This window comes from Mustelus asterias, chromosome 2 (genome assembly GCF_964213995.1).
Source record: "Mustelus asterias chromosome 2, sMusAst1.hap1.1, whole genome shotgun sequence".
Taxonomy (NCBI): domain Eukaryota; kingdom Metazoa; phylum Chordata; class Chondrichthyes; order Carcharhiniformes; family Triakidae; genus Mustelus; species Mustelus asterias.
The window spans coordinates 55083728-55098132 of record NC_135802.1 but is presented as its reverse complement, the minus strand read 5'-3'; the positions used below and the strand labels follow the sequence as shown (position 1 = coordinate 55098132).

Here is a 14405-nt window from a genome sequence, read left to right as displayed (position 1 = left end):
ACAATTGTTGCCCAGTCAGTATAGCATTTAAATATAGATTGTATACAAATAAATGCTCACAGTTGAATGGAGATGGGCCATTTGACCCTCATCCTTCCATTAAAGAGGCTTTTTAATAAATCATGATGATTTTGTGTTTAATTGGAATCTGAGGTTAAATCATTAATTAAGTGTTGCATAGTATCATTTACATTAATTTAGAGGGCATTAGGAGTTTTTTTAAATAAACAAGTTCATTGTTGAGCCAAACTGTCATTTTCATAGAACCATAGAGTGCAGAAGAGGCCCTTCGGCCCATCGAGTCTGCACCGACACATTAGAAACACCTGAAAGAAAAAAAGGGTCGGCACAGTGGTTAGCACTGCTACCTCACAGCTCCAGAGGCCTGTGTTTAATTCCCGGCTTGGGTCACTGTGTGTGGCGTCTGAACGTTTTCCCTGTGTCTGCGTGGGTTTCTTCCCACAGTCCAAAGATGTGAGGGTTAGGTGCATTGGCCATGCTAAATTGCCCCTTAGTGTCCCAGGATGTGTAGGTTAGTGGGATTAGCAGGGTAAATATGTCGGGTTACGGGGATAGGACCTGGGTGGGATCGTTGTTGGTGCAGACTTGATGGGCCAAATGGCCTCCTACTGCACTGTAGGGATTCTATAAACCTATAACTCCCTTGCCCCAATACAGCATCGACAACAAAAAAATTTACATAATATTGTTTTACTAAAAAGGGATAACATTACTTAAGATCTCACAATTGAAAAAAGTTATAATTTCCTATTTGAGCTCAACATGTAAAATCTGATCAATAAAATGTCAAATATGGATTTTCTCCAAGTTCCCCCTAATTTATAGCAATTTCTAAATAATTAAAGCAAAAGTACAAATGTTTAATTTGCAATACTCCTTTTATTTATTTGGTGTATAAAATTAGATTCATAATACCACCATCTGCAAACTTGTTTATTGCAGGTCTGAGACATGTATTTGGTCCACTCATCTAAAGGTGGCATAATGTAGGAGTCCACAGAATATGCTTACTAATTTACTAATTTACAGATACAGTACTTTATTTATATTTAAAAGGAACAAGAATATTCTGCAGAATTTCCAGAAGCATCATGTCAATAACAAATTTTGCCAAACTAATTATCACAAATGTGTCAGCCTATAAACTGAGTTTTTGGAAGTCGTAAGTCTCAGGCCAACATAATTTTGAAACCTATGTTGTTAAAAATGTGGTGAACACTTAAAACATGTTAAATAGTTTACAACGGTTCACCTTTTAATCAGGTTATGATTCAGTTATATTGCTAAATTCAATCTCATTTTAAGGAAGACTTGGTGCCTTGGCTATAAACTGTTTCCAATTGATTCTTTCACCATTATTGCAGGGGTTGGTCCAACACGGGTCCAGATATACCCTTTCTCAGGTCTGGTTGGAATAACTGGAAACGGAGTAGATCGTGATTTGAAGTATTCAGAAGGTGCATGACAGATAAATTCAAAATGCTCCATTTTTCTTGGTAGGTCTTCTTCTGGCCCTGAAGTGAAAGCAGAATAATTTTTTAATTTAAAGCTTGAAACATATTTCCCAACTAGTAATGAACACTCAAAGGAAAGTTCAAATACTTCATTTGTGAGCCCTATCCTGGGGTCAACCAGCTTAATCCTCAAATTGCTGTCTCACACGTTAAGGTCAGTACAGCCGTTACAGTGTGCTGTAGATCAGTTTACATAAATAACAGGTGACAAATTGTTGATATAAAACAATTTCTATGGCAGCAAACTGTTCTTTTATGTTTTTCATCTTGCGTGTGCTTACTTCAAAATTAGCAGAGTGATGGAAAAACTTTCATTTGGGATCAGGTCAGTGTTGAATTTAACATCTGGCGTTCCATCAGTTTTGAATCTGTCCCTTATCGCTACTATATCTTGCTGGGATATGGTTCCAGAGTCGCTAAGCCCTCCACTGTTGATAAGCTATTTCACTGCAGAAGAACTCCATTCAAGCCTCCTGTGTTTATGTAACATCCAGTTTTTAGCCAAGTCACTGGGCAGTAATCAGGTGCAAGAAACTTTTCCCATCTTAGCCAAGCAACGACATCCAGCATAGATCAGCAATTAAGTTTGGGGTCTGTTGGGCTGAGTGATTTAATCCACAGCATGTAGTACCTACAACCATTTGATCATCGTCATGGAAATTCTTGCTAATGTATTCAATAACCTCTTATCTGATGCTGAATTCTGTATTAAATTTCCTTTCACATGAAAGAACCTCCTTGGATCGAATAACTCACTGAATGCTTAGTGAATATTACACATATCTCAGTTATACTGAAGCACCTAAGAGTGCAATTTGTTCTATGTAGACAATCTTAAAAATAATTTTGCAACATTTGTGAGACCATTGCAAAATGACTGAAACATTTCCTTTACTGCTTGAAGCATCTCAATGTTACTTGATGTATGTAAAAAGCCTGAATATTCTTGCTTTTTGTGCATGGTCATTTTGGAATGTTTGTAATGTTCTCGCAGATTTATGAATAAAGTATATTTTTGGAAAAAAATCCACATTTCAATTATATTCATTTGATGTTCCTTAAATGATAGTATGCTACTTAAAAACAAAATTATGAATCAAACCAAATGAGCAAGTTTGAAACATCTTATTAAAAAAGTGTGCTCATGCTGTGTGACTAAACAAATTTAAATAACTTCCGTAAACATGACACTGAATTACAGTGATGTTTTCATCTTGCTGATTGAAATTCAGCAGTACGCATGGCATTTTAAATTATATATGGTACAACTATGAGGTTTAAGATTATGTTTTGGAAATGTTTTAAATTTATGGTAAATTAGGGGGGGGGGCACATGACCTGTTCTGAAGTCTGCCTGACAGTAAGCTTGGGTGGCTTGATTGTGTCAAAGAATGGCTTAGATTTTTTTTTATTCATTTGTGGGACATGGGTGCCGCTGGCTGGCCAGCATTTATTGCCCATTCCTAGTTGCGCAAGGACAATTGACAGTAAGCCTCATTGCTGTGGCTCTGGAGTCAGATGTAGTTCAGACCAGGTATAAACGGCAGATTTTCTTCCCCAAAGGATATTAGCGAACCAGATGGATTTTTCTGACAATCAACGATGGTTTCATGGTCATCAGTAGATTCTCAATTCCAGTTTTATTTTTATTAAATTCAAATCCGACTATCTGCGGTGGTGGGATTGGAACCCAGGTCCCCAGAACATTCGCTGAGTTTCTGGATTAATAGTCCAGCGATAATACCACTATGCCATGGTATTTACACTTGGAAACAAAGGCAGCAGTCTCTGAGTTTACAGTGAGTGGACTCATGAATCTCAAAGTCCCAGAAAGGTATTTTGGTGCCAGGTTGTAAAGTGTTGTGCTGTAAACGAACCATTTACTTCTGGGATGAAGGGGGGTTTGGGATCAAGGACAGTTAAGTGGCATTTCAACCTGGACGAAAGGTTTACATTGCCTTAGGGAAGAGGGCAAATGAACCCATTTTTGAGATCAGGTTACAGGCTTCTCTAAAAATAAACAAATATCAGACAGCAGAGGTTCTGGCGGTCAGGAAGAGATTGACAACCATAGCCCTCTGTTGGAGAGAATTTTGCTGGTTCACCAACCACGGAGTGAAGAAATTTCTCTTCTTCTCAGCCCTAAATGGCCAAGTCCATATTCCGAGAATATGACCCGTTGTTCTAGAGCCCCAAGCCAGAGGAAACAACATCACTGCATCCAGTTCGTCCAGCCCTGTCAAACTTTTATACATGTTTCAATGAGATCCCCTCTCATTCTTCTAAACTCCAAAGAGGTCTAATTTACACAATCTCACGTCATATGACAATTGTGTCATCCCAGAAATCAGCCTAGTGAACCTTCGCTGCACTCCTTCTATGGCAAGTATAACCTTAGGTGAGGAGCCTAAAACTGCGCATGATACTCCAATTGTATTTCTAAGAGATGGGAAACTGGTGAGAGAAGACCTTCTCCCTCTGGACATTCGGCATTCTGGTGAGTCCAGGTTCTTGATGCCCTCCTTGGAAATACTCTGAATAATATTGCTATGCCACAATACTTTATGTGCACTAACGGGCACATAAATTAAGAGTAGGCCATTTGATCCCAGATGCTTGTTCTATCATTCAAGAAGAACATAGCTGATCTTATTGTGGCTTCACCTCCACGTTGCATTACCCCCATTATCCTTCAACTCCCAAAGAATCTATCTACTTCTACCTTAAAAATATTCAATTACCTTACCTTTGGAAGAGAGTTCATGACCCTCAGAAAAAAATGATTCTCATCTCCATCTTAAATGGGAGACTCCTTATTTTTAAACTGTGTCCTCTGGTTCTAGTCTCTCCTATAAGCGAGAATACTCTCAGCAGTAACTTGTCCAATCCCCTCAGGATCTTGTACATTTCACTTTGGCCATTCTTCTAAACCCCAAGGATACAGCCCAGTCCGTTGAACCTTTCCTCAAAAGATCCCCTGCCCATCTCAGGAATCAAGTTGAGTGAATGTTCCCTGAACTGCTTTGAATGCCTTTAAATCTTCCCAAAATAAGGAGGGCAAAACTGTACTTCAGATATGGTCTCACCAATGCACTGTACAACTATAGCAAAACATCCTTACTTTCATATTCAATACTCCTTCCAATAAAGGACAATGTTTCAATTGCCTTCCTACTCATTTGCTGTACCTGCATACCAACTTATTTGGTACCATGGCATGAAACAGGACACCCAGATCCCTCTGTACCGCAGAGTTCTGCAATCTCTCTCTGTTTTTCCTGCTGACAAATTCACATTTTCCCACACAATACTCTATTTGCCAAATTTTTGCCCACTCACTTAGCCTATATTCCTTAGGAGGCTCCTTATGTCCTTTTCACAACTTATTTTCTTATCTATCTTTGTCTCATCAGCTTTGCACTGGAGACATAAACAACTTAATACATACCAAGTATATAGGTTGCTGCGTCAAACTGGTCTTTGGAGCTTGCCTGAGTTGGGATAAGCCATGTAATCACTGCACTCTTCTCGCAGTATTGATCCTGCACAAACCCTCGGATCTGAGCATAGTAAATCTTTTCATCATCTTCATCCACAACAGAGACTATATCTCCAACTTGGTAATATATACCCTAAAGCACATTGAAAGAACATATACCCTTAAGCAAAATAAATTGTTGTGCTTCTGAAAATCCAAAAGTCAGTCAGTAATGATAGCGGATAAATATATTGGGGAGTCTCAGATTTTGAGTAGGTCCTGGGTGTAATCACTGGTTTGTGCTGTATAATCTGATCTTGGCTGCAGTGATAACACTAGAATTGGGCTTTGCGACCTTTAGAGGGGTTGGGGTGGTGGTGGGGAAAATAGTTTAGACTCCTCTTCTTGACCACTATTCAATTATTGTTATGCTTGAAAATGCACTCATGCAAATAGTATCAGGACAAGATGCAGTTTGGTAGTTATGCCATTTCATCAACCACACTACACCACGAGACACCAATTTGCATGCGAGAACTGGATGGCTAGTATCTGTGGAACCACATCAACTTTTTTTGTTGCGGGGTGGGGTGGGGGAGGCTGGTTGGATGTTACGGAAAGAGTCATAGAGGTTTACAGCATGGAAACAGGCCGTTCAGCCCAACTTGTCCATGCCGCCCCTTTTTTTAAATCCCTAAGCTAGTCCCAATTGCCCACATTTGGTCCATATCCCTTTATACCCATCTTACCCATGTAAGTGTCTAAACGTTTTTTAAAAGACAAAATTGCACCCATCTCTACTACTACCAAGTCTGGCAGCTTGTTCCAGACACTCACCACCCTGTGTGTGAAAATATTGCCCCTCTGGACCCTTTTGCATCTCTCTCCTCTCACCTTAAATGCATGTGTTAAGTTTAACACCTCAAAACAAAGGCAGAGGCTGATGATTTTATTAGTGCAGACTTTCTGTCTCAGAAACGTTGAAAAGAGACGCAGAATTAAGGTTGTTGTGGGCTGCAGAGAGAAAAGGCTGTCTTCTGTGTTAGTTACAAGACTGAATGCTGGGGAGAGTTTGTCCACTGGTTGAAAAGGAGCCCGCAACGATCTTGATACTGAAAGATTTGCCTCAAAAGGCCAGGATAAGAAATTCCAGAGTGGGCCTTACTGAAGATTGTTTTGGGAATACTCAAAAGGACAGCGAAGGGACTCTTAACGGTTACTGGACATGGTGATTCAGCAAAAAAGGAAGATGTGTTGGAAGTTGAGAATGACTTTAGCTTGTTTCCTGAAGACTGCAATTCAGTAGCAAGTGTGCTATACAATATATATGTAGCGTTGGCATTGTTTGTTGCAGTAAAAGTCTTAAAACCTGAAATCTGATTTGGTAATTCCTTCAAGTCCTGATCTCGGGATGGTAACAATGTAACTTTTCATGTTAAAGTCTTCTGCTAGCCCGTTCATGCAAATAGTTCCTTCAAAACTATCTAAAAGCATTTTCTCCAGCAGAGTTTTCCACAGAGATATAAAACAAAATTACATACTGCTAAAACATTCTTACCCCATAGAAAATGGATTCAGATGTGATTATCGTAGACACGGATTTCGGAGCTTTAATTGGCTGCAAAATACCACAGCAGTTTCTGTAAATGAAAATTCAGACTACTCCAAACAACCATTCAAAATACTACTCGAAATTCAGCACCTTTTATGCATATAACACCTTTAATGTAATGAAATGTCCCAAGATACTTCACAGGAGTGCTAAACAAAAAGTGACACCAAACATAGGGATGTTCAAGCAGATGCCCTTAAATTAGTCAGAGAGGTAAGTTTGAAGGGGGACGGAGAGAGAGATAGCCCAGGTAAGAGAGGGAATTCGAAAGCTTAGCTTAGGGCCAGGTAGTACAGCCACCAATGGAGGATGAATTAATATCAGGGATACTCAAGGGGACAGAATCAGCAGAGCACAAATATCTCAGAAGATTGAGAGGCTGGAAGAGATTAGAGAGACAGGGAGGTGTGAGGCTATGGAGGATTTAAAAATAAGGAATCAAATTTTAGAACCTTTGTCATGGTCAATTAGGGTATAATTTGTGACTTTGATGAGTACTGTGGCGGGGTGGGAACCTGATTGAGGGCATTCAACCATGGAGTTCCAGGAATAATGGGTCCGGATTTGGGAAGTGACAACACATTCAAGAATGTGTGAGGAAAGGAACGTTGGAGATGGAGTGATAGCTTGCAAGGGTTGAAGGGTCAATTCACTATGGATTCTACATTCATGTACATATAAGATTATGAACAAAAAGAAACAAAATCTGTGCATGTGTATGAAACACTCAACCAATCATTGTGATTCCCTCTCAAAGAGTGCAGGGAATTTGGTTTGAATTCGCATTGACTATTTTGTGTATTACCCAACCTATGAATCGCTGAGAAATATGAAACTGGGAACTGGAGATAGGCTATTAAAAGCTTGGCAACTGAAGTTTGGGAAATGACATCAAAGACATCAAAACAGGAGAGAGAGGTTATTCCATGAGCAAATGATTGTGCACCACAGGACCATTCATCATGCAGGTACATCAGTGCTATGGAAAATCCAATATCTAACATTCTTCTTTTACAATTCTGAAAGCCAATAGGTCCCTTATTAAATGCCAGTGTAAAAATACTCCAATTCAAAGTCAAATCATTTAAGATTCCATAAAGCTGAAATGTGATCACCATGTGCTTTTTAAAGGAACTGCCCCATTAGATGGGGACATGGATATAACAGAGGAGCATGGTTTAACCCACTGCATCCTGTCAAACAATCCATGAGAAATGGAGGGTGAAATATACTCCACCAGTAACACAATGCCAAAATATATAAAGAGAGTTTACTGGCAAGTTCAGATTCTGGAACAGCTAGTCAAAAAGCTGTTGTCACGGCACAAAATCCAACATAGTAGGTTCTCACCGCAAAGCAATTTTTTTCCTGAAAATTTTCCTTTTAAAAAGAGATTTTAATAAATCACAGGAACAGACAGGGACAAGATAGTCCTTCATACACATCCTGATTCTTTTAAGTTCTAATTTTAATAAGGGATCCATTACTTACCAGCATGCAAAAAAAGAATCCAATCAGCAATTCAGGATGGAGATTTACTTCAAAGAACAAAAATAAGGCATCAAAGATTAATGAGACTGCTACACAGAGAAAGGTCATCAGAAAGTATTGCACACAATTAAATAATTTTCCAATTTGTAATCAAATGGTATGACACAGATCGAGGATAACCACTCTACTGCTTCAAGAAGTTTTTTCCCCCTTCCCCCATAATTTTAAATATTCAAAAAGTGCATCTTTGAGCTATCTTACATTTTTTAATTTGAATATATGCCTACGTCCTTTTCCTTTAGTAGAAACTTTCTTTTCAGCAGGAGGCATAGACCTGTACTTTGTGTTCCGCAACCTTGCAGAGCGCCTGTGGATTTCTTGCTTTGCCTGCCAAAACACAGAAAAAGAAAATAAACAAGCAATTTCAGAGTTACTTCAATATTATTATATTTTATATTACCCATTATATTTTGGGTGTGCATTACTAAATAGCATATATTTCAACAGAATATTGAAGGCAGCACAACACAGTTAAAGTTTATTTATTAGTCACATGTAGGTTTATATTAACACGGCAATGAAGTTACTGTGAAAATCCCCTAGTCGCCACACTGTTTGGGTACCACTGAGGGAGAATTTAACATGGCCAAATCACCTAACCAGCACATCTTTTGGACTGTGGGAGGAAACTGGAGCACCCGGAGGAAACCAACGCAGACACAGGGAGAACATGCAGACTCCGCACAGTCAGTGACCCAAGCTGGGAATCGAACCCGGGTCCCTGACGCTGTGAGGCAGCAGTGCTAACCACTGTGTTACCGTGTTAATAACTCAATTAAAAATAATATCTGGGTTCATTTAGTAAAAGTGCATTTCCAAGCTTGAGTTCACCTGCTGTTGGAGGGAGGGAGTGTGTCATTAGTGTCACCTGTGCAATTAATGCTAAATTCAAGAAACACCAATTTAGATCAAGTATTTTGTTGAAAGTATTTTGAGAGTGACCTCAACAACAATAATAATTACATGGATACACTAAAAAGGTAACTCTCAAAAGAAACTAAATAGGGGGCAAGACAAGTCATATTGGCGCAGGAGAGGTCCCTCAAACTCTCAGAAGTTCCTAACTTCCATTTCTAGTCCATGTTGAGTTAACTGGAACAGGAAGTGGAATACCAGAACTTGCCATGGCCTGAAGGATGGGAATGGGAATGTGTGCAGTTGTTATTGAGCAATTTTGCTAGGAAGTGTGTATGGATGTTTGATAAGAGCAGGTTAAATCTAAATAACTCTGATGAAACATCATCGATATGAAATGTTAACTTTGTTTCTTTCTCCACAGATGCGACCAGAGCTACTGAATGCTTCCAGTATTTTCTATTTTCAGATCAACTATAGTATCCTGAACGACTGAATAGTCAGTTAACACTTACCACTTAGAATTTGAACATCATTTCTACACCATGTTGCTCATTCCAAGCCAGTTAGTTGAACATTTGTCATAGGGAAAATGCTGGAATATATTATTAGGGAAGTTATAGCAGGACACTTAGAAAATCTCAATGCAATCAGGCAAAGTCAAGATGGTTTTGTGAAAGCTTGCTTAATTTGTTGGATTTCTTTGAGGAAATAACGTGCATCATGGGTAAAGGGGAACCTGTAGATGTGTGTACTTGAATTTCCAAAACACATTTGACAAGGTGTCACATCAAAGGTTACTTCATAGGCAACAACACCTCCTCCATGATCATCCTCAACACTGGTACCCTACAAGGCTATGTCCGTAGCCCCTTACTATACTCCTTATGCAACTATGACTGTGGCGCCAAATTCCCCTCCAACATGATTTTCAAGTTTTCTGATGACAATGACAAGATGGAGTACAGGAAAGAGATGGGGAGGATCTGGTGAACTGGTGCAATGACAATAATCTCTCCCTCAATGTCAACAAAATGATGGAGACAGTCAACGCCTTCTGGAATCATAGAATTATACAGTGCAGTAGGAGGCCATTCAGCCCATCGAGTCGGCACCAACCACCATCTCACTCAGGTTCTATCCCCATAACCCCATACATTTACCCTAGCTAGTCCCCCTGATACTAAGGATCAATTTAGCACGGCCAATCTTGGGACTGTGGGAGGAAACCGGAGCACCCGAAGGAAACTCATGCAGACACAGGGAGATTGTGCAAACTCCACACAGACAGTGACCTGAGGCCACAATTGAACATGGGTCCCTGGCGCTGAGAGGCAGCGGTGCTAACCACTGTGCCGCCCCAAGCGTAGTGGAGAACATGCCCCATCTACATCAATGGGGATGAAGTAGAAATGGTCGAGAGCTTCAAGTTTTTAGGTGTCCAGATCACCAATAACCTGTCCTGGTCCCTCCATGCGGACGCTATATTTAAGAAAGTCCACCAACACCTCTACTTTCTCAGAAGATTAAGTAAATTTGGCATGTCCACAACGGTTCTCACCAACTTTTACAGATGCATCATAGAAAGCATTCTTTCCGGTTGTATCACAGCTTGGTATGGCTCCTGCTCCGTCCAAGACCGCAAGAAACTACAAAGGATCGTGAACAAAGCCCAATCCATCACTCAAACCAGCCTCCCACCCATTGACACTGTCTACACTTACCACTGCCTTGGAAAAGCAGCCAGCATAATTACAGACCCCACACACCCCGGACATACTCTCTTTCACCTTCTTCTGTTGGAAAAAAGATATAAAAGTCTGAGGACACGTACCAACCGACTCAAAAACAACTTCTTCCTTGCTGCCATCAGACCTTTGAATGGACCTACTTTGTATTAAGTTGATCTTTCTCTACACCCTAGCTATGGCTGTAACACTACATTCTGCACTCTCTCATTTCCTTCTCTACATACTGTATGCTTTGTCTGTACAGCGCGAAAGAAACAATACTTTTCACTGTATACTAATACACGTGACAATAAATCAAATCAAGTCAATGAGAGTAGACATCATTGGGTCTTTGCCAGATGGTGCATAATGTGGTACATTGTGAACTTGTCCACTTTGGCAGGAAGGATAGAAAAGCAGTATGTTATTTAAATGGAGAGAGATTGCAGAACTTTCGAGGTATAGAGGTATCTGGGTGACTTGATATATAAATCACAAAAGGTTAGTGTGCAGGTACAACAATTAAAAGTAAAGAACAAGAAAATCACAGCACTGGAACAGGCCCGTCGGCCTGGAGTGGAGTTGAGGCCACAATCAGATCAGCCATGATTTAATTCAATAGTGAAGCAGACCCAAAAGACTGAATGACTTTAAGGCAACACGGTGGCACAATGGTTAGCACTGCTACCTCTCAGCGCCAGGCACTCGGGTTCGATTCCCAGCCTCGGGTGACTGTGTGGAGTTTGCACATTCTCCCTGTAATCCTCCGGGTGATCCGGTTTCCTCCCACAGTCCAAAGATGTGTGGGTTAGGTGGATTGGTCATGCTAAATTGCCCCTTAGTGTCAGGGGGATTAGCAGGGTAAATACGTGGGGTTATGGGGATAGGGCCTGGGTGGAATAGTGATTGGTGCAGACGATGGGCCGAATGGTCTTCTTCTGCACTGTTGGGATTCTTTGATTCTATGACTTCCTCCTGTTCCTAATGTTTGATTTGTTTGTATCTCCCCGGTCTCTGCACTACAGCACAAACCATCCCAAGATCTCCTCCCGGTGTCGTTTCCTAGCGGGGTCCCAGTCCAGGCCGGGAAGTATCTGCAGAGAGTCACAGGGCCTGACCGGCTCGGACGGTCACAGCCTGCTTCTCCCCAGAGTCACTGCCAGCCGCCGCCTCACCTGTTTGCCGCCACCGCCGTTGCTCTGCTGAGCGGCCGGGGCTGCTCCAGGCCCCGAACTTGAGCCCGACACCGAGCCGAGTCCGGGGCTCTTGCCGGCGCAGTTGTTGCAGACGATCTCGCCCTGATTGCTCTTCCTCCACATGGCCGAGGAGTTGGCCTTGCACACGCTGCAGGACGGCTTCAAACCCAGCGGCATCTCCGCGTCTTCACCAAGCGCCCACCAACCCGACCACAAATTACCACCGCCCCAAACCCGCGTCTGCGGCCCAGATAGAGCGACGGGAGGACCAGGAGACCGCCGCGCCCCCTGACGGCCGGAGGACCAGGAGACCGCCGCGCCCCCTGACGGCGGGAGGACCAGGAGACCGCCGCGCCCCCTGACGGCCGGAGGACCAGGAGACCGCCGCGCCCCCTGACGGCCGGAGGACCGGAAGACCGCCGCGCCACCTGACGGCCGGAGGACCAGGAGACCGCCGCGCCCCCTGACGGCCGGGAGGACCAGGAGACCGCCGCGCCCCCTGACGGCCGGAGGACCAGAAGACCGCCGCGCCCCCTGACGGCGGGAGGTCCGAGAGTCAGCTCCGCCCCTGACGGCAGGAGAACCAGGAGAGGCCGCCGCGACCCCGACGCCGGGAGGACCAGGAAACCGCCGCGCCCCCGACGCCGGGAGGACCAGGAAACCGCCGCGCCCTCTATCGGCAGGAGGACCAGGAGAGGCCGCCGCGCTTCCTGACGCCGGGAGGACCGACGATTCCCCCCCTCCCAAAACCATGAAGTTAATGGTTCACATCAAGTTCATTCCAATTTTCTCTCTTGGAAGTTCTGATTTTTGAGGTGTTTTGGTCATCCTGTATTTTGTTCACATCCCATTCCGTCCTTGTTGATAACATAGAACATAGAACAGTACAGCACAGAACAGGCCCTTCGGCCCACGATGTTGTGCCGAGCTTTATCTGAAACCAAGATCAAGCTATCCCACTCCCTATCATCCTGGTGTGCTCCATGTGCCTATCCAATAACCGCTTAAATGTTTCTAAAGTGTCTGACTCCACTATCACTGCAGGCAGTCCATTCCACACCCCAACCACTCTCTGCGTAAAGAACCTACCTCTGATATCCGTCCTGTATCTCCCACCACGAACCCTATAGTTATGCCCCCTTGTAATAGCTCCATCCACCCGAGGAAATAGTCTTTGAACGTTCACTCTATCTATCCCCTTCATCATTTTATACACCTCTATTAAGTCTCCCCTCAGCCTCCTCCGCTCCAGAGAGAACAGCCCTAGCTCCCTCAACCTTTCCTCATATGACCTACCCTCCAAACCAGGCAGCATCCTGGTAAATCTCCTCTGCACTCTTTCCAGCGCTTCCACATCCTTCTTATAGTGAGGTGACCAGAACTGCACACAATATTCCAAATGTGGTCTCACCAAGGTCCTGTACAGTTGCAGCATAACCCCACGGCTCTTAAACTCCAACCCCCTGTTAATAAAAGCTAACACACTATAGGCCTTCTTCACAGCTCTATCCACTTGAGTGGCAACCTTTAGAGATCTGTGGATATGGACCCCAAGATCTCTCTGTTCCTCCACAGTCTTCAGAACCCTACCTTTGACCCTGTAATCCACATTTAAATTAGTCCTACCAAAATGAATCACCTCACATTTATCAGGGTTAAACTCCATTTGCCATTTTTCAGCCCAGCTTTGCATCCTATCTATGTCTCTTTGCAGCCTACAACAGCCCTCCACCTCATCCACTACTCCACCAATCTTGGTGTCATCAGCAAATTTACTGATCCACCCTTCAGCCCCCTCCTCTAAGTCATTAATAAAAATCACAAAGAGCAGAGGACCAAGCACTGATCCCTGCGGCACACCGCTAGCAACCTGCCTCCAATCCGAAAATTTTCCATCGACCACCACCCTCTGTCTTCGGTCAGACAGCCAGTTACCTATCCAATCGGCCAACTTTCCCTCTATCCCACACCTCCTCACTTTCATCATAAGCCAACCATGGGGGACCTTATCAAACGCCTTACCAAAATCCATGTATATGACATCAACTGCCCTACCTTCATCAACACACTTAGTTACCTCCTCAAAAAATTCTATCAAATTTGTGAGGCACGACTTGCCCTTCACGAATCCGTGCTGACTATCTCGGATTAATCCGCATCTTTCTAAATGGTCGTAAATCCCATCCCTAAGGACCCTTTCCATCAATTTACCAACCACCGAAGTAAGACTAACCGGTCTATAATTACCAGGGTCATTTCTATTCCCTTTCTTAAACAGAGGAACAACATTCGCCATTCTCCAGTCCTCTGGCACCATCCCCGTGGACAGCGAGGACCCAAAGATCAACGCCAAAGGCTCGGCAATCTCATCCCTTGCCTCCCACAGAATCCTAGGATACATTTCATCAGGCCCAGGGGACTTATCGACCTTCAGTTTATTCAAAACTG

The 14405-nt window shown here is 43.0% G+C and overlaps 1 protein-coding gene across 2 annotated transcripts; it reads right to left on the bottom strand.

Annotated features, from left to right (window-relative positions):
* Window positions 1-880: 880 nt before the first annotated feature.
* gatad1 (GATA zinc finger domain containing 1) lies at window positions 881-12304 on the bottom strand. 2 transcript variants are annotated; one of them, XM_078235720.1, is made up of 5 exons: window positions 11937-12304; window positions 8378-8503; window positions 6572-6631; window positions 4984-5167; window positions 881-1535 (listed from the first exon to the last, which is right to left on the bottom strand). In XM_078235720.1, exons 1-5 carry the CDS (start codon window positions 12132-12134, stop codon window positions 1345-1347), a joined length of 759 nt encoding a protein of 252 aa, XP_078091846.1. In that variant the 5' UTR covers window positions 12135-12304; the 3' UTR covers window positions 881-1344. The 2 variants fall into 2 exon arrangements, with proteins under 2 accessions (XP_078091846.1, XP_078091855.1); XM_078235729.1 differs by lacking the exon at window positions 6572-6631 and having other exon boundaries at window positions 11937-12243.
* Window positions 12305-14405: the final 2101 nt, after the last annotated feature.

Coding starts and splice junctions, on each gene's coding strand:
- gatad1 (XM_078235720.1), bottom strand. CDS start 12,134: ATGCCGCTGGGTTTGAAGCCGTCCTGCAGCGTGTGCAAGGCCAACTCC. Junction 6,632..8,377: donor ATATATTCAAATTAAAAAAT/GTAAGATAGCTC, acceptor GGTATTTTGCAG/CCAATTAAAGCTCCGAAATC. Junction 5,168..6,571: donor CTGAATCCATTTTCTATGGG/GTAAGAATGTTT, acceptor AATGTGCTTTAG/GGTATATATTACCAAGTTGG.